The sequence below is a fragment of the Ambystoma mexicanum genome, chromosome 7p, assembly GCF_040938575.1.
Source record: "Ambystoma mexicanum isolate Mex_15411 chromosome 7p, UKY_AmexF1_1, whole genome shotgun sequence".
Classification (NCBI taxonomy): domain Eukaryota; kingdom Metazoa; phylum Chordata; class Amphibia; order Caudata; family Ambystomatidae; genus Ambystoma; species Ambystoma mexicanum.
The window spans coordinates 648,949,469-648,969,786 of NC_090939.1; the positions used below are offsets into that span (position 1 = coordinate 648,949,469).

The 20,318-nt window shown below is 44.5% G+C and overlaps 1 protein-coding gene across 4 annotated transcripts in view; it reads right to left on the bottom strand.

Moving 5' to 3' along the window:
• REV1 (REV1 DNA directed polymerase) overlaps positions 1-20,318 on the bottom strand; it is a 1,193,441-nt gene that overhangs the window by 835,221 nt on the left and 337,902 nt on the right. For 3 of the 4 annotated variants that reach the window (XM_069636691.1, XM_069636693.1, XM_069636689.1), the window contains 2 exons: positions 19,771-19,887; positions 2,414-2,537 (listed from right to left, as the gene is read on the bottom strand). In XM_069636691.1, coding sequence (XP_069492792.1) covers positions 2,414-2,537; positions 19,771-19,887 — 241 coding nt within the window. The remainder of the gene's footprint in view (positions 1-2,413; positions 2,538-19,770; positions 19,888-20,318) is intronic. The other variant, XM_069636692.1, reaches the window with a different exon arrangement.

Below are 20,318 nucleotides of genomic sequence, written 5' to 3' on the forward strand. Positions count from 1 at the left end.
TACAAAGTCAAAGGATATCTCAAATCATGTCTAATGGTGGGAGAAAGAGAGTCTCACTCTTAGCAGGAGAAAAAAATAAACCCCAAAAACCCAGCAAAGCTGCTGGGGGACTCCCTAGGTTTGGGAAATTAGCCTTAACAGAGAATTCTCTGTAACACTGACCTTTAGAGTTTAGGAGGTGTCCTTGCTACCCTCCCTCCTAAAGGTCATTGTACTGCTTTGGGAGTCTATCATAGATGAGTAATCTGTGGGAGGAAGGAGTCCATTAGAAGAACAAATTACTTACCTCTCAGTAAGGGTGTCTCTGATGGATGTTCCTCTCACGGATCCCTCATTGCCCTCCCTAAATGCCGCTCCTAGGCTAACTAGTATACCTTAGTTCTGCGGTCCCTCCACATTGGGAAAAAAGGTGAAACTGAGGTCCTGGGGTATGGTGCCTCTATACATACTGGCTCTGACGTCACGTAAGGCGTGGATCGCATAAAGACATCAGGCGGGACCGACGCAGGGCCCTACTGAGCCCCCTGGCGGCGGAAATGTTTCCAAAGAGCAGCTAGCTCTGCAAGATAGATATCATAGATGAGAAATCCCTTGGAGGAAAGAGTCCATTAGAAAGCAGTTTTATGATCAAGTTAACCCTGCCTCCTAGAATCCAATCTTACTGTCTTATACCCCAAGCTCTGCTCTTGCTTAATGAAGCATGTACATGCTTCTTCAAGAACTTCTTTGTGAGAGACGGCAATGCGATGGGAGAAAACATTTAAAAGAACAGGTGACCACCTTATAATTCAGGGTTTAAAAAGGCTTGACATTTTGTCTGCAAAAAATCTTTTCACATATTTGCAATGCTGTACAGTTGTCACGACTCGCTCCCTTCGCTTCCGTTCCCGCCACTTGGGGGCATGTTTTGGGGTTTATTCCCTACTGGACATTTCCTCCGAACCTAATGCTACAGTGCTGTGATGAATTGGGAGCGCTAAAACCTTATTTTCCAAGTTACTTCCCTTCCGGATCCATTCCAGGTTTTTGGCAGCCAGCATGCTACTTTAATGAAATGACTATGCTTCCCAGAATGCCTGGCTCACTGCTTCACCTTCTCCCTTGCAGGACAAGGTTGGGTGGAGGATAGGCAACACCTGTGGCTGCAGGTGCAGCAGGCGGCACACCTGAGGGGTGTGCTCGTTAAGCAGCTTTAAAAGCCTCAGTTTGCTTCAGTCCAGTGCTGGTCATCGTTGCAGTGTTCCTGTTGTGACTAGTCCCTTGTTCCTAGCTTTTGTGCTTAGTTCCTAGCTCCTGTTTCTTGTTCCTCCGCCCTGGATTTCGGATTCATGTGTTTAATTGATTTCTGCTTTCTGGATTTCCCTTTCTGTCTTCCTCTGTCTGCAGGCAGCCTTTCTCTGTGCTTTACCCTTTGATGCAGCCCAATTTGCCTGTGTTTTCAGTTTCTTTGATGCTATCCTTTGCTACTGAACAACTTGATGCATTAGTCTTTCCTTTTTTAGATTTAGCTCCCTGCCTTTTCTCCTTGGATGGGTGGGAAAGGTTTCCTTTTGTGATATCATTTTCCCTGCTCCTGATCCTTACTTCCTATTGGGATCCATTCCATGTTTTCCATTTCACTTCTGCATTTATTTCCCATTTGATATTTAGGTGTGGGGTGCTGTTGTAACTAGTCCCTGTGTGAATGCCTTTTGTTTTCCTCACTATTTCTTTAATCACAATTCCTACTTGCTCCTTGACTTAGGTCTTAGGTATTTAGTTATCCTCCACCCATTTCTGTTATAGTCTTCTGGGTCCCTGTTTGATCATCTGGGTTCGTAGGTTTACTGACATTCAAGTGGTCTTTCCTGTTCTCGCGAGTACTGTTTCTAAGTTCCTTATTCAGTATCATCCAGAGTGTCAGCACACAGATTCTGTCCTTGCTTGCCCTCTACGTGGGCTTAGCGCTGTCAGTATCTGTAATAGCATAGTGGGTAAGGAGTTTGCCGACTTTCCTTTCAGTCATAAGGAGGTTCTAAGTGCTTACCCCACATCCCTTTTCATATATTGGTATTTTTGTTTCACTCTATCTGCACTCCTGGGTTTTAGTATATATGAGTCGTGGTTCTTGTGTGCACGTTGTTTGATTCAAGGTTATTCAGTGTGCGATTTTGTGCACATTTCCCTTGCCATATTCGCTGCCTTTGTACTCACCTGATTAATCCTGACAACAGTTCAGTGTTATAAGCTGTATATTATGATTGCAACATCAAAAACTATCTAGAGCGGGGCAGTTTTCACAACAATATAGATTGTCCAGTAATTCTTTGCATTATGAGTTGATCCTCAGTAGTTAAACTGAAATATCACAACTGATAATTACTGGATTAATCTAATTTAGCACAAGGAGAGAATGTCCACTTCTTCCACGTACCTGGCTTCGTAACTGCATGATGCAATTACAGCTAATGACAAAGATGACATGTCACAATCCTCCCCGTTAAGCTGTCCCGAATCAAGACTCTGCAACGTTGATTGATCCTCTTTACCAAGAACTGCTGGATAAACAAAAATAAATAATTTGGGCTGTAATCACCTCTGTTCAGGCCACATTACAATTAGGATTTATCACCCCTCAAATCACTCTTGACACCTTCTGGAAATCGAAGAACGACCCTGGTTTTAAATACAATAAGACAACAGCATACTTACTAGGAACACAAACACAATACATGACAATATAGTGTAAGGAATCATGGCTATGTTAATGTAATCATTTTTCTGAGGTTTTTAAAGCCTTGTAGTAAAGAGGATTTCCACAAAACCTAACATGAGACATTATTCAAGGACACAACTGCCCTGATGGTTATTGTTAACACTCAAATTGAATTGTTATATTCAATTATGACTTCTCATCTTTGTTACATTAAATAAACCATCACATTTTTATTAATTACCCACTCAGATGGACCACAACACTTACTTGACACAGGTGAACAACCCTACCCAAAGAAACAAGAAAGTCAGGAGTTGAAAGCAAATGCCCTCTCCTCATAAGACTTTAGCAACAAACCATCCAGTCACCCACTCCTATGCTACCAGAGTTCTCGCATGTGGTTATTTTGAGGTGTCGGGTAGCTCAAAAATTCAATTGGGGAAATAAGCATGTTTTATAATATCCCACTGAAGAGATCCGATTGTAAAAATACATATTTAAAAATTGAAGATTTAATTTATTTATGAGTTCAAAGTTTCCAGGCATGCCACCATTTTTCTAGGCACTTTGTTAAGACAGAATTTTAATTTTGGGAATTTGGGTGTTCCATTTAGGGACCCCTAAAACATTTTGCTTTTTCACTCTTATTTTTTGGATATCCGACATTTTGTGGTGAGAGGGCCTTCTACTGAAGTCACCCAGCCACTGCAACCCTTTTAGAATATGTAGTCCTGGGTTGCCCATAAGGCGAAGGGGGCTTTTTAACAAGCCCATTTTTGCCCAAACGTGATTATATCACCCTATGTTTTTTGGAAGTAGGCTGCTGGCCGCTGAACTGTGATTATAGTTTTGGCTTGACCAGAGGTACAAACTAATTTGTTGCTTTGGTAGTCTACCGTGTACCTTTTTGGTAGCAAATATGCTACTAATGTATTGTTTTTGAAGTCCAACCACTGGCCATTTTGTTTCTTGGGCTTTCTTTGTTCAGGGAAACTAGGAAGCAGGCTACAGATTACCTTTGTGCACATATGGGCACATTATTAGCCCAGTCATGGAACCTCTGTAGGGGTTTGGACTGGTCTAGACCTATCCTGGAGGTCCCCTGAGGCTACCTGTTCAACAGAGGTCATCATCTTGTCATGCCAAGGGTGCCCAGCTGTACAGTCTTCAGGTGCCCAGAACCGCCAATTAGCCAGACATAACCCTGATGCCTAAGTGACCTCAACACCCATGCCCCGTGGACCTCGCTTGACCAGAAAATGTCTAAAACTAAGTGGGCCAAGCGGATTCAGGAACTCCTGAAGAGTCTGATGAAGAAATCCAAATAAGCGGACGGAGGGGCCGGGGGGAGTTGCATACCCATTTCTACTGCCTCCATCCCGCCATAGCCTAAAGTCCTAACCCTATCTCTCCTCTGCCAGAATAAGATTGGTGAAGGTCTGGTGAAGGACCACCCCCCCAGGCTTCCCTCTAGAGCGGTGGGTTTAGGTGAGAAATGTGTAAGAATGTACCTCTGTATTTAACTTTGTATTTAACTTCTGAACATTTACCTGTAACTGTTGGCTTTTGCAACTCTAATTCGTGAATCACATAGTAAACCCTCCTGCAAGGTGCATATTGTGGGACTGGTGACTTTTTTTTCGGCACCAGGACCAAATTCCTAGCAGGGTTGGACTTATTAAGAACCAGGGATCTTAATCTAGGCTTTCCTGTGGGTGTTCTTTTTCCCACCCATTTACTTACCTGTCTCAAACTGGCTGTAAATTGCTCTGTTATATTATGTTATGTTAAAGGTTCCTATACCACGCACTGTTGCAAATTGCGCGGTTCCTTGGCACACTGGCGGCTCTGTAAAGCAAGAGGGTAGGGGAGTAAGTTAGCAGAACTCAGCGGGATAATAAGCAAGAGAGCTGTGATGTGCTGTTGGCAGCTTCAGTTAGGGTGACACTGTTCACTGAGCATAGGTGTGTTTTTCTAGGTAACTGTCATGTGTTGTTGTGCACGGTTAGGTGTGTTTTTTTGTTGTTGTGGAGTGCATGCGGTTTGTTATGCTGTAGATGTTTGGTTGTGTTTAGTTAGGAGTTTGAGGGGGTGTATGAAGAGGGATGATTTAAAAAAAAAATGTTTAGTAGGGATGGTTAGTGGCTGTGCCTTATCCTACACCATCTCTTTTGATTGACTGCTGGACGTATCCCTCCCCTGTCCTGTATTCCCTTGCGATGCACTTGCCCTCCCCCCTATGATGTTCTCTTTTTATCACAGTCACTAAAAGTGTTGGTCTTTACATTGCATAACTACTTTAAACGTAAAGTGCTGGTGTTCTGCTAGCAGAACCCTCCAATAGTGACTATATATATATATAAAGTTACCATTACCTAGAGTGTATTCAAAGACCTGATAAATAATTGTATATTTTTATATACCTTCTGTCTAATTTGAATTTTTGGACGTGGCAGTGGCCTTTTGCATTGTCCTACGTACATTTCAAGGATTTCTGCTTTTTCCTTTTCTCTGTTTTACTTTGCCTGTGCAGTTTTCAAAGTATATACAAAAACCGTGACACTCACTTGCTTTTTAACACCTTTTAAAAGTTAAAAAGACAAAAGTGACCATAGAAATTATTAGCTAATTTTGAACTGGCTATATTTTAATTTAGAGTGTTCTGAGATCCTGCGCCTGCACAGCAACATTTTTTGATTTCTAATCAAACTCTTGGGCATCTGAGTACCTCACAGTCCTTCTGGAAGAGCCTGGGGGCTGTTCCTGAGCCCTGTGCAGATTAATTCTTCACAGTTCTTGCTGAAATGCCAGAGAGACCCAATTGCAAGCCTCATTTCCCCCACATATCCAGGTAGTATTAGAGACAAATACTGCTCAGCCAATCGGAATTCTCTATGGCTCTTGTTTTATTCTAGTGGAGAGGGTGGCTAGACGTCAGAGAGTGAGTATAGATGGGATGGGAGAAAGAGTACCTTTGAGTAGATTCACTAAACTGTCAAATCTGCACTTTTCGAACTGTCATTTGTGCCAATTGCACTTTACTGACCAATAATTCCTTTCTTCCAACACCTAAAGATGCAGGGGAGGTGGTGTACATGTTTGTTCCTTTGCTTCCAAACTAAGGAAAGGCCATTTCAAATGAGTTTCCATATTCACAAACATAAATGAAGGGATACAACCTACTTGTTCAAAAGACTTGGCATTGATGATTACACGTGGTTGCATAGGATCTCAACTGTACTACAGAAATAACGACTATTTGTATTTTTACTTTTTCTTGTATCATAGTGTATATATAAGGCGATACATTTGGGATGTGTACAAAATAGATTAAAAACTTACATTTCGGCGGGGGGAGGGAATACCAGCCTATCACTGCTCAATAAGCACAAGCTTTAATCTTTCAAATTTAGGAGAGACCCACTGGTTAAGTCCGTTTTTGTAGCACCTTCCGTTGAGGCTGCTACTACAAGTAACCTGAGACGAAAGGGAATCCAAACCCCTCAAACTTGAGTAGCATGAGCAGTGGTGACAAGGTTTAACTCTCAGGTAGGGATAGCAGGTCGAAATTATTTTTGCATTTTTCAGAATAAAAACTAACACTGTTGAGAAATTGCTTTTGTAACACACATGAACCAACCTGCCGGTAAGTATCAAAGTGAGATGGCACACTCCAGAATACTAGACTTGCACAAAGATAAGTATGCCGTTTTACCCCCAGAATGAACACAAGGTAAGTAACCGATTTTTTAGCCACAAAATTAATGTGCACGGGTAGGTAAATTCTGTAGATATCTCTCTGGATTTCACTGTGTCTTAAGTATAATGGTCCTCACTGCTAATCACCAAACTGTTTTTGTACCACCCTCTGATGAGGGCGCTACAATAACTAACCATAGGGGAAGGCTAAAACACCTGACAAGAAAGGGAAGCCAAACCTCTCTTAATCGTGGGTCTTCTGGGGACAGAGAAGTACAAGTAGTCCACACAGAATATGCACCACTGAAGTAGACCGCTCTTCTCCACAGATGCGGTTTGCAGAATTGGTGCCGCTAGGACTTGAATCCTCGGCCAACAAAAGCCACAGCAACACAGAAAAAAAACAGACGATCCTCCCAGAGCCTTTACCTTCAAGCTAAGGAGTGAAAGGTCTGGTGAGGGAGTCTCTCAGGAGAACAGGGAAACCGCACAAATGACTTCCAGCAGCAGGGAAAAAAACAAAGGCAGCAGCATGGCAGAAAATGGTCCCAGGAAGGATGACAAGAGTTGGTGACACCTTCAGATGGCCCAGACTGACGATCCAGTGCAGAAATGACTTTGCAGCTACTCTCTGGACGCCTGCAGCAACCCACAGCCAAATAGCAGATCCTGGCAGTAAATGGCACTATGCAGTGGTAAAACAGCCCAAAATCGACCCTACAGATGTGGCGAGTCATCTAGAGTCTCCAAGAATCCAGACTTCTGGCAGCAAAATCACCAAACTGGGATTAGGCCAAGCAGAAGGGGATCAGTGGGAAAACTCATCCAGAAGGTTTTCAGACCTGCCACATCCAAGTAAAAGGGGCATGAGAGTGAGTTAGGGGCAGGGCCGAAACTAAATACCCCTGTGAAAGGGACTTGGCCTGAGGCCAGCCAGCCAATCACAATAACGGTATGGGTTCAGAAGATCAACCATTCTGGTTGGTCACTCGGACTGCCACAGAAAGTGAGAGGGCTAGTTCAAGGACCTCTACTAGCCTAAACCAGTTAGGACCAGAATGGAGGGCAACCATGTCAGGCTCATAAAATGCCCACATGGCCACGGTTGCCTTAGTAAACAAAATGGCGGGTGCAGGATTTAAAAAACGCATTGGTACCCCCAATGGCTACCAAAACGGTGCATTGAACTACCAATGGGGTAAATTTGCATGCACCCTTGGTGAAGCCAAAATTAAAGCACAGCCACCACCAACCTGTATCAGGCGGGGTGGATTGCGTGGTTTGCTCGCAGCCTGTATTACTCATGGTGCTTGTTTTGGATAATGACGTTGTGTACTTCTCTATTGCGCCTTTCCCCTTCTTGGACGTTGCTCCTTTGGGCATTGCACCCTGTCTTGTCGCGATTCTTGGCGTAGGCGCTACATCCAGTGTGGGTGCAGGGTGGTGCTGCTCGCCATTAGTGTACACTTGGCCTTGCGTTGATTTTGGGTTGTCAACCGTTCTTGGTGTCTCTGTTAGGCAGTACCTGCTGTCCTGGGGCTACGGGCCAACAATGTTGTGGTGCGGGTTGGTGACTACAGGCTTGTATTAGCGCCTGTTGCAGAGCATCTGTGAGCTGCCCCAGTAATGTAACTACCACTTTCCTTGTCCAGTGCTAGTCGAGCTTTGTAGGGGTTCTGTGGCACATGTGGTTCGTTGTTCAATTTATTAGTAGGCGCTGCCCATTTGTTTGTGGTACAGTCCATCGGGTGCAGCCTCCTGGGGAATGTGCCTTGCGCTGCAGTTAGTGCCACGTCTTTTCCTCCCGCCCAGTGCGGTGCTATGTCTCTGGTTTCTTTGCCGGAGCGTGTCCAGGGGTCGTCAGGGATGTTCGCAGGTTCTTGACGTGTCCAAGTCTCCCGTCAACGTGGGTCTGGGCTTCGCTTTCACTCTCTACGCCTTGCAACTCGCACCAGTGCAGGCCATGGCGATGTTGGGGCTATTTTGTGGATTGTTCATATTATGCCCCCTGGGTGCTGCCCCTGTGTCGTCTTTCATTAAGATTTTCTCATGCTATTTAGCACATTGATGGCCTATATGCCCTCTGCCAGCCCTTGTATATGTTGGCTTTGCCCTGTGTTCCGGTGCATAGTATCTAGAGCACGGTCTACGGGGCATTGTAGTGTGGGGTTGCGTTTCCTCGTTCTCAGCTCTCAATCCCACATGGTGATCATCCGCGTAGGTGTAGGTTATCGCCTGTGGGTGCTGGGCATCAGGAGGGCGTAAACGCTCATCGCGTATTGCCTTCTCTAAGCCCTTCATGCCGTAGTGTTTGCACTGAACCTCTGGCACACTGAGAGGGTTGTGGCTGAGGCTGTGTAGGCGCGGGGGAGAGAAACATTTCTGAGTGGTTAAGCAATCTCGGCGAGGTGGCTGGTGGGCATCTGCGGGATGTGTGGGCGCGAATCTGGCTGCCCTTGGGCTCGTGGTTGATTACCAGAGATTTCCTCTGTCCTTCCGGGGAGGGTGGGGGGATGGGGAGGGTGGGAGACAGGGACACACGTCCTCTATGGGCCTCTCACGGAGTGGTTTCAGGAGAGAGTTATTTTCTCTGGTGGAGTGGGCCGGTGCGGTTTGCCTCCTGGTGTCTGCTAATGTTTAGCACTCAGGGACGACGGGCGTACGGTCCGTACTATTGATGGACCGAGAGCTGCGTTGTTAGCTCGGGCTGAGCGAGGGTATGGGCCTTTCTCACCTCTTGTAGGGTTGTCCGTTAGGTGGCCATCTCTGTCATTACCGGATACTGCTGCAGTGTTTCTTATGCATGCGTAGGTGCTCTACAACATCTTTTCGGGAGTGCCCGCATGCTCCCCGTTGTATCTTGGGTCACCTGATGTAGCACGCTTGTGCTGCTGTGTGGCCCGACCTCAGTCCTTCGTCCGCCAGCCCTGGATGGAGGCGGGCGAGCCAGTTGGCTCCTCGAGGGATCGGCAGTATTTGTTGCAGTCGCAATGTTCAGCCTCACTTGGCGCACTGGACTGTCAGAAGGTCACTTGGGGCTGTACGAAACACACAGTATATCTCTGGAACCGCTGCATCGTTTTTCACAATTTATGGTGTATGGTTAGATAATCTCTTAACAGACCAGCTTAATCATTTTGACAGAAAACCGGGCAATAATGTGCAAGTTTTCATCCCCGGACCTCAGCATGCCTGCATAGCTCACGCACAGTGCCCATTCAGCAGCGTGCACAACGGCACCCCCCGGCCAGATTCACCTTTCTAAATACCAGCTTTATTTTACTTAAATGTCAGGATGGAGTAAGGTCTAACTTGCCCTAGTTGAAGGTGGGATTTCCTAAGGATAGTCTTTATCAGTAAATTCAAATCAAAAGTCGGTCTGTGGCCAAAACCTATACTTGCCCTCACAACTAAATATATACACGGTGTAGGGATGTCAGCAGCAAAAGAAATTGTGTTCAAAAGTAAAACGTTCTGAGCTTCTTCTAGCTCTTGGCTTATACTCTGCTTCCCCTTCCCCAAGTTCATAACAGCACCAAAAAGGTATCTGGTTCCCTTCCCCAAGAGTTCAACACAGTTCAGAGTCTCTGGGTACCCTTCCCCAAGACTGCAGCGTTTCAAATTTCCAAAAGTAAAAATCAGTACCAGTTCAACTCCTTGGTCAATCAGGCTCTTCAATGGTTCACATAGGTTACTATGCTTCTGCATTTACCATTCACTTTGACAATTGTTGCAACCTCCAAGTAGGGGGCACTTTGTCTAGGCGCAGTTGTCGGACCACACGGTCCACGCACCACATGTCCGGTATATTTGGCCAATACTTGCTTTACTTTCTTCTTGGCACTCTTTTGGCTTTGCCACAACTTGTTTCTCACATAACTCACTCAGTGGTGTTTTACCCCTTTTTACCACCTTGCTTTCACCTCATTCTTAAATGTTCATGGTGTGTTTTTCTTCTCATCATATCGGTTCATTAGTTCAGTATTGAACAATGCTTGTTGCAACTTTCAAAAGTATTTCTAATACCTTGCAGCTTGTTAGGTATTCAAACTTCAAACCCAAAAGTACTTGCAATAGCTTGCAGCTTGTTCGGTATTCAAAACCACTTGGTTTCGCCTCCCATAGCCCTTGCAATAGTTTTCAGTTCTTTTGGCATTCTGACATGCTTGTTTGTAGCCCCCTGACCGCCCTGGTACGAGTGTTCCCTTCTTTACACACACTGGTTTGCGACCGCTCCGTCTGGCTTCTTGTTTGGGTTTCTCGGCTTCCATTCATTCCAACAAATTACTCATGTGCTTTTGGAAGAAAATTTGTTTTTGTTTATTATTATTAAAAAAAATAATTTCAATTATTATTATTGGGAGCGAGACCAAGGGAAGAGCGCTAGCCTTCCTTTTCCCTGTGTAGCTCGGCTTTTCCACTGCAGACGCTACCGAGAGCACCTCTCTCTCTGGCAGCAATCTGCAGCGTTCGGGAGACTTCGGTGTCCAACAGCTCCTGCTGTGGACACGGGGCAGAGAGAACAGCAGGTGTTGTGACCCCCTCCCGGCTCGTTCTGGCCCCGGCGTCTCTTTCACACTCCTGCTCAACTTGGCTTCTCTACAGCCGGTTCCTCTCTAGCCTGCTCCGCGTCTACGAGTTGCGTCCTTCTCACCAAGCCGTTTCTCTCCCTCTGCTGGGCGGTTGCCATTCTTATACACCTGAGACTTAGTTTGCATTTATGAGTTCTTTAATTCAATTGCCTGATCATGGGGAAGTCTATTAGCTGGAAATGCCTGGTCATTACAATGGAACTCCTCCAAAGCCCTCTTCCTTTTCTCAGTACCAAAGTGGTTTGAATGAATGGAAGTGTGCATAACTCCCAGTTGTTTCCTCCTCGCCCAAGTCTTAAGATGAAATGGCTGTGGGACTCCCCACATTCCCTCCACCCAGGTGATCCTCCCTCGCATATCCACCCCAAAGCGTCGGGATCCAAAAGTGATGTCCTTTCCCCGGCCACCTGAGCAGAGGATCCGGGGGGAAAAGAAGTTCGGACGCCCTCAGGCTCTTCACATACCCTTCCCCTTAAGCGGGTTGGACACAGATGTTTCACAGGGAAACCAGGAGAGAAAATCTACTCTGCCCTGATCTCAACCTTTTCGGTGTTCCACTATGAAACAATTTGGCTGAAGTACCAAGAACCACCGCATAATTCTTGGATTGGATCCTTTGTTTGACTAATCCACACTACTACAAAGTGGTCCGTGAGTTTGCGACCTAGTGGGTAATATCGGAGATGGAGTATAGCCCACTTGATTACCAGGGGCTAAAGCTTGATAATCGAGTAGTGTTCTTCCCTGAAAAACAGCTTTCTACCGATGTATAAAATAGGGTGTTCTAGTCAGTCATGATTTTGAGAGAGAACTGCTCCCAGTATCATTGTCCGGATGTTCTGATCCACAGAAGCTGCTGAACCCCACAGTCCCTCTAATATGTTTGGTGAACTACTGGTACATAAACAGCAGAAGTCCAACACTCCAGAGGGAAAGCGGAAGTGGATAAAATAAAAAATGACAGACTTCTCTCTTCAACTTAGTTGGGAAATCTGTAAAGAATGAGAAAACAAGAAACAGGGTTAATTCTACTCTATAGAACCAACCCCACCGTTCAAACCCCTGGTGAACTGACTATGCCTGTTCTCCCTCTTCTATGAGTTGGGAGGTGTGTAATAAAACCCACAACATTTCTCTCCAAAAGATTCTTCAGTTGAAAATGACTCCCTTAAAATTCTTTTGGCTTCTTTGTGACTAATTTCTTTTTCAACTATACAGTCTTGAATCTTCAGGTTTTTGAAGTGGAAATTACTCTTTAGCTTCGACCTTTTACTTGCAACTAGACTGGTTGTTCTACTCACAAATATGAATGGTGTCTCTAAAGGTTTATTCCTTACTGCTTTCACATTGTTGCTTATCATTTCCTTCTAGCCAGAAAATATTTACAACAAACTAAATCTAAACCGAAGTAGAATAGCTATAAACCTTTTTCTTGTAACATTGCTTCTTATATTTTTCAAAGTCGCTTTCTTGTAATGAACATTGCACTTGCCTTCTAAAGATTGGAATGACAGCTCCGTATGAGCGTGCAGCCTAGAACACCATCATCGGCACTGCGCATAAACGCAGATAAAGTTTGGTCTTTTCAGGGACACTAATCACATACAGGCACTGCGCTGGCCCGCTGCTCACTGAAAAAATCGCTACTGCTTTAAACACTAATCACTCTACATAAGCGCACAAGTGAAGTGAATCAGGACGATCTGTGTTTTCACTGTCCGAGAAGACGCTTTCTCCTCACAAATGCACAATGCTTGAAACATCAGGAAAATTATGAATTGACGCGTGCATGGATTTCATTTCTATTTACAAGGCATACAAACTTGCTTTAAAGTTAAAATAGCCTGTTTCCTTACAACCCTACTAAATACCTAAAACTCTTTAAGAGATTAAACTTAACCAATTTTAATAAAAGAATTTCCAATAAGTTCCTTGTATGCCACAAGAGCGCTGCGCTACCAGCAAGGTCTCTGGTTGTCTTGTCCCATTTTGGGCTGAACCTTAAGTTTTCTTCTTCTGATCTCTGCTCAAACTCTTCCAGGTAGGCCTCACAAATCGAGCTTCTAAAATACAGGACCTCGAAGGACAATGAAATGCAGTTTAGAATGCCATTTCAATTCCCTAGAACCAAAAACCTCAAATCAGCTTCCAGCCCTCTTCTTCACCACTCAGTTGCCACATCCGTGACTGCCATGTTGGATTGGGGGAACACTTTCTACAAACAATATGGTTAAGGGCCAAACCAACAGAGATTAAAACAAAGGCTGTGTGTGTATGACTCCCAATAAAATTAACATAAATCATGATTCAGACTTGACATCATTAAAGAAGCATCTGTCTGTAAAATAAACTCGTTGGAAAAATCAGCTACCTTCAAAATGGGGCTGTTTTAGTGCAGTGTTACAAATCTCATCTTCATCTCACCTGATCTTATAGGTTTCAGCGTTTTTCAGTTTGTCTGTGAGTCTTGTGGTTTTACTTGCAATGTTTGCGATAAATTGGCGGTAGCAGCCGATCAATTCCAAGAAGGCTCTACGGTCTTTTGTTTTTGATATGGGGGTATCCAGAAAAGCTGGAACCTTGCCTTGTTGGGTGTCATTTTTTAAAAAACAATTTTTATTTTATTTTTAGCATAAACAAACACACATTTTAATTCCAATAACAAGTCAACGCCCTCGACCCAGACATCGGCCTACACTTAGTTCTAGGCTACACTTCTCTTATGTTTCGTCAGTCTGTGGATTAGCAATAGTATCATGTACAGAGCTCGCCTCTTGTCCGTGGGTGTACCGCTCAGGGGCCGCCATATCTGCGATTAGTTGTGTCTATACTTCGAACCCGCTTACCCATTGTTCCTCCGCCATACTCTGCAGTCTCTGCATTGGCCCATTTTAGCAAGTCCTGCCACCATATTTGCGCTACAGGTCTTACTTGTGCTTTGCACCCCATTGCTATTCTCCGTTTCGACAGTATATACGCTAAATCTTTGAGTTTGCTCACATGTTTAGCTCGTTTGGCTCTCGGAAACATCCCCAACAGGCAGGTTCTGGGAGACTCCACATCTAATGTGCTTTCCGCCTTTTCCAACAGTTGTGCCGCCTCCCTCCAAAACTTTCCAATTTCCACACATGCCCAAAACATATGCACCAGGCCTGCGTCCTCTTCTCCACATTTCGGGCATGCCTGCATACCCTTCCAGCTGAAAATGGTTATTTTGTTCGGGGTCAGGTATGCCCTACACGTCACATACAATTGGATCTGTTGCAACACAGCATTTCGCAACACTTTATGGTATAATTACGCTCTGTTACCTCCCTCATCCGACAATGGACCTCCCAGATCTGCTTCCCACTTCTGTCTTAGTTGGTCTATTCCTCCGCCCACCTTTGACATTAATAATTCGTATATACGTGACACTTCGTGTCCCCCTTCTGATACATTGTAAAACGCTTCAATCACTTCATCTGGCTGTAAGGCAACATCTGGCTCTGGCCATCTCCGTTTTAGGTTTCTCAAAAGTCTGGCATGCGTAATGTATTGACCATTGATGTACAGTGTCATTACCCATGAATAGTCTGAGGTATTTAACTGCAGACCTAGCTAATTTACAATTACTTGGGTTAGCGGTCAAGCCTGCTTTTCTCAACACTCACATGACTGTGTAAAGATTATATAAATGGTCTTCCGAGGTTTCACTATATCCTCTATACAGGCCCTGCAGACTTCAGAGTAAGGTTGTAGAATTGTATCCATTAATGGCTGAAATGTTGCGGCAGCCTATGTAGACCGAATGACTGACTATTAAATTGAAACAGACCTATAGGAGTAGCAAAGGCAGTTTTCTCTTTGTCAGGTCCATATAGAGGAACCTGCTAAAAGCCTTTTGTGAGGTCTACGGTAGAGCGATAAACGGCATTAACCAGCCGGTCAATATTATTGTCAATATGTGACGTTGGGTAACCGTCGAAGGCAGATATGGCTTTTACCTTTCTAAAGTCGATACAAAACCTCCAACTCCCATTGGGTTTTGCCACCAACACGATAGGGGAGGACCAGGGGCTAGTAGATGTTTCAATAACATTAGCCTCAAGCATCTGCTTGACTTCCTGGATGATGGTTTCATTGCGGGACTCAGGTAATCGGTACGGTTTTAAATGTACTACTTTGCCTTCCGTAGTGCGGATGTTATGGAAAATACCCTTCACTCTTCCTGGTTCCTCTCTAAATACATCTGTAAATTGTCTTGCGAGATCAAACAGATCTTGTTTGTGGTTGTTACTAAGTTCAGGGGGAATTAGGGCTATGTTGTCAGAATCCTCCGGTAACAAACAGGACAAAATGGTGGCAGATTCTTAAGGATTATTCTTCCACACTTCCGTTCCTTTAGAAGGTTAATGTGGTAGACTTGTGTTTTTAGGCGGCGATCAGATTGGGAAATATAGTTACAAGGTCCCATCTGTTCTAGCACCTCATATGGTCCATGCCACTTAGATATTAGTTTGTTCTCTGAAGGGGGTAACAATACTAATACCTTTTGGCCTATTGAAAAAGATTTTACAGACATGTTTTTTGCCATAGGAGGCTCTCTGTTCTTGTGCCTTGGCGATATGGGCTTGTACCAAAGACCTAACTAGGGCCACGTGTTCTTTAAGCCGGTTTGCAGTCTGGGAGAGGGTTATTGGGGGTTCCTCTCTGTCTTCCCAGGTTCTAGGACACCGCAGTGCTCCCGTCCATAGAGTAATTTGAATGGGGAGAATCCTGTACAAGCCTGGGGGTTCTTCCTAACTGCAAATAAAGCCCATGGAATCATCTGATCCCAGTTTCTGGCATCCTTATCCACCAATTTCCGCAATATGGTCTTTAGTGTCTTATTAAATCTTTCAACAAAGCCATTTGTCTGTGGGTGATATACCGAGGTCTTTAAAATGGTAATATGCAATGGATGTTTTACTCCCCCCCCCCCCCACCCTCATTAGGTTGCTCATAAATGTAGAGCCTTGATCTGTCAGTATTTCCTTTGGAAACCCCACTTGTGAAAAGAAAGGGAGCAGGTGTTTCAAAATTTTCTAGGTGGTATTTGCTCTCAGGAGAAAGGCTTCTGGATATTGTCTAGCATAATCCACGATTACCAAAACATACTTGCTTTCTAACTTAGATGTTTCAATTGTGTCCCACACGGTCCATACCAATTCTTGAGAAGGGAATCTCAATTATTGGTAAAGGATTCAAGGGAACTGGTGGATGGCAAATGAGTACTAGCCTTTTGGCAGATTTCACAGGACTGGGCGAAGTTTTTAATGTCAGCATGAATTCCTGGCCAGTAAAACGTATTGATGATTTGGGCCTGCGTCTTTGTCGGTCCTAATTGGCCTCCTGTCAAGTGGGAAGGAGCTATCTCCAGGACCACTTGCTTATGACTCTTAGGGACAATTTGTTGGATTTTCACTAAACCTTCTGGAGTGGTGTCTCCCAGTATATAAGCCCATGTCTCAAAGAAAAAAAGGCCCTCCTTTCTCACAACCCTCCTGTTCAGCTGTAACTTGTCAAAAGGCTTCTGCCAAACTAGGGTCGTTCCTTTAGGCAAAGGCTAGGTCGGGAAGAGTTTCGGTTTCTTCTTCTTTGACCCCTCCGGGTTCGGGCTCTTGAGGGGCGTCGGATGCATAATCTGCCTCCCTGAAGACTCGAGTACCTCGATCTGGTCTCTCCTTCCTAACCTCTTCCTTGACCCTAGGAAACTTTGCTCTTTCGAGCACCCGTTGGACAAGGTCATCCCCTTGGTAGATTTGGAAGGGATCTTTTCTAAGATTCTGTAATAACACTTTGACATCACCTCTAAAGTCTCAATCTAGAACTCCAGCTAGCACAACAAGTCCAAACCTCCAAGCTAGTCCCGATTTGGGAGCCTGTATAATCTAAGTATCAGGGATGGAATTAAAATAAAATCAGTGGGTACGAGTCTTCTTTCGCCTGGGGGAATGATCTTGTCCCTATTGCTGCAAACATCAAACCCAACAGAGCCCTTGGTGGCTACTAAGGGGTCTGACGCTCTGGGACTTTTCAAATTGTAGGGGTCCCCCAACTTGTATCGGTTGAGCCACATCCCACCTCTGACAGCATTTGGGAAGGCATCATGAAGTAAGAGACAACAGATTCAACTTTCTAAATAACAGCTTTATTTTACTTAAATGTCAGGATGGCGCAAGCCCTAACTTGCCCTATGCTAAAGTGGGATTTTTCCTACCTAACGAAAACTAAGGATAGTCTGTCAGTAAGTTCAAATCAAACATGTGCCTGTGTCCAAAGCCTATACTTGCCCTCACAACTAAATATATACACTGTGTAGGGATGTCAGCAGTAAAAGAAATAGTGTTAAGTAAAAAGTTCTGAGTTTCTTCCAGCTCTTGTGCTTATACTCAGCTTCCCCTACCCCAAGTTCATAACAGTTGCAAAAAGGTCTCGGGTTCCCTTCCTCAAGAGTGCAACACAGTGCACAAAGGAGTTCCTTTCCCCAAGCCTTCAGCTCTTCGAATTTCCAAAAGTCAAAATCTGTTCACCTCTTCTGGCTTTCAAAACAGCATCAGTTCAACTCCTTGGTCAATCAGGCTCCTAAACGGTTCACTTAGGTTACTCTGCATCTGCATTTACCATTCACTTAGATAATCGTCACAACATACAAGCTTCTTTAAATTTGCTTTCCTTCGCTCTTTCCAAGTTGGAGTTACTCGGTCTAAGCACAGTTGTCGGACCATACCGTCCACCCACCAAAGGTCATGCAACCGATAACCCTAGACACTTTGTTATACTTCTGTATTCTTCATGCCTTTGCCAACACAGGTTTCCTCTCTTAACTTATAGTTTCATGAACTCTGGTATCTTTGACCAATACTTGTTTAATTTTTTTCTCGGCACTCTTAGCTTTTCCACAACTTGTTTCTCACACAACTCACTCCCTGGTGTTTACCCCTTTTCACCACCTTGCTTTCACTTCATTCTTAAATGTTCACCATGTGTTTTTCTATTGTACTGTATTCAAATATATTCATCATATCTTTTTGTTAGTTCAGTATTCAACTTTCAAAAGTATTTCTAATACCTTGCAGCTTGTTCGGTATTCAAGATCAATTGGTTTCACCTCCCCTAGCCCTTTTAATAGTTTTCAGTTCGTTCAGCTTGTTTGCAGCCACCTGAGTGCCCCGGTATGAGTTTTCCCTTCTTTACACTCACCGGGATGTGTCCGCTCCATCAGGCTTCTTGTACGGGTTTCTCGGGTTCCACTTGTTCCGCCTTTTCCTCACGGGAAGACCAGCGGTCGCTTTCCTTTGCTACACGTAACTCTGCTTTTGCACCACAGAAGCTACCGAGAGCACCTCTTGCTCTGGCAGCAATCTGTAGCGTTCGGGAGATGGTGTCCCGCAGCTCTTGCTGTGGAAACCGGGCAGAGAGGACAGCAGGTTTTCCGACCCTCTCACGGCCCGTTCTTTTCCAGGCGTCTCTTTCACACTCCTGCTCAACCCGGCTCCTCTCCAGTCGATCCCTCTACAGCCCGCTCCACATCTACGCCTTACCTCCAGGCCGTCTCTCGCCCTCTACTGGGCAGTTGCCCTTCTTATACACCAGGGACTTGTTAAAGGTTTGTAGGTGTGAGTCCTATACTTCAATTGCCCGACCATGTGGAAGTCTATTCGCTGGACATGCCTGGTAACTGCAATGGAACTCCTCCAAAGCCCTCTTCCTCGTCTCAGTACCAAAGTGGTGTGAATGAATGGAAGTGTGCATAACTCACCGTATTTTCCTCCTCGTCCAAGTCTTAAGATGGAATGGCTGTGGGACATTTTGGTGGAAGAAATGGATAAGGACTGATAATAGCCTACAAAGGCAGGGGGAATATTGGATTCACTTGGACAAGGGAAAGGGGGATACCATGTCTCACTCAAAGACATCCTCTCCTTATTCCCCAAGTTCCTGCCACCCAGGTGAACCGCCCTCGAATATCCAAATGCGATGGCCTTTCCCTGACCACCTGTGCAGAGGAACCTGGGGTAAAAGAAGTGAGGCCACCCTCAGGTTCCTCACAGTCCTCACTCCCCCAGGAGTACCCTCTCCCCCACTGCGTCTCCCCATTAGTTATGTAATTGATAGGGAGGCCCCCTCTTGGCAGTGCTGAATTTGCACCTTTACCACAGGGAAGTACCCCTGGGACTGGGCACCTATGGGGTTGACCAAATACCATATACCTTATGCATGGTATGAAGGGATATAATGGCAGAGGGATATCAGGAGAAGTCCCTCTGGTCAACAAAAAGATATTAAGGAACCAAAAAAGACAAGGGGGAAAAAGCAAAAAGTGGCCACAAAAACTGGATCTAGAATCCCCAAATAGCAGTTCTGGCTTAAGATCACTGGAAATGCTCAGTGTTTGAGAAAATCAGATTAAAATGTATTTAATGAAAAAAAACGCTGTTTTCATATAGGATGGCACATGAATTAGTTGTATAGAGTTGTACGCTACCTCCAATGAACAGTTGTTGTGAACACCACTGAACACAAAATCAGTATTCAGAGTTTGATGTTGCATCCCGTAATCAAGATGTTTATTACTTTCCATGTGCAATACACAAACTTTATTAAAATAGTATAAGTTAAGTAAATCTAAAAAATGCATTAAAGCACTCACAAAATGTGATTTTATCTGGGACATACTAACCAAAATATTCTTGCATTGAAAAACGAAAAGGTCAGGGATTGCCAGTAGTTTTTTTTTTTACTTATATGTGATATTTATACCTGTTTTTCCTTTTGTTATCCTATCTTGGTAGTACTGCCATTCTAACTGGGGATTGGCTCCTGGACGCTGCATGATCTTTGATGCACCTCTGTTGCTCGTAACAGCTACTGGTTTCCCTGTAGAAGCAAATTGAACTCATTAGAACACTACAAGTGGTAATTAGACATTACAAATTACAGCAAAATGTCTACTATTTTCTGAAGAGTTATTCAGCTTGCAATAAAAAACAGACCCTCAAAGCATACTCGTTTGTATGACAATGCATTACTTACCGTAAAAGCATTTCTGATGGTTGTATCTGCTTAGATTCACATGCTGTGCATAGGTCCGACATCCAGTGGTTACTGCGGAGTATTGCATTTTGTTTTTCATAGTCGAAAAGGGGACGTCGACAAGGCGTGTCTAACACTATCCCTATAGTGAAATAATGGCTATGTGGGTGCAAGGACCCCAATCCTCTTGAGGTTTTGAAGATCAGTACGGAGATTTCCCCTCTAGTAACATCAGCTGTAAATTCCCCTCTATCACAAGGCAGAATATCACAACG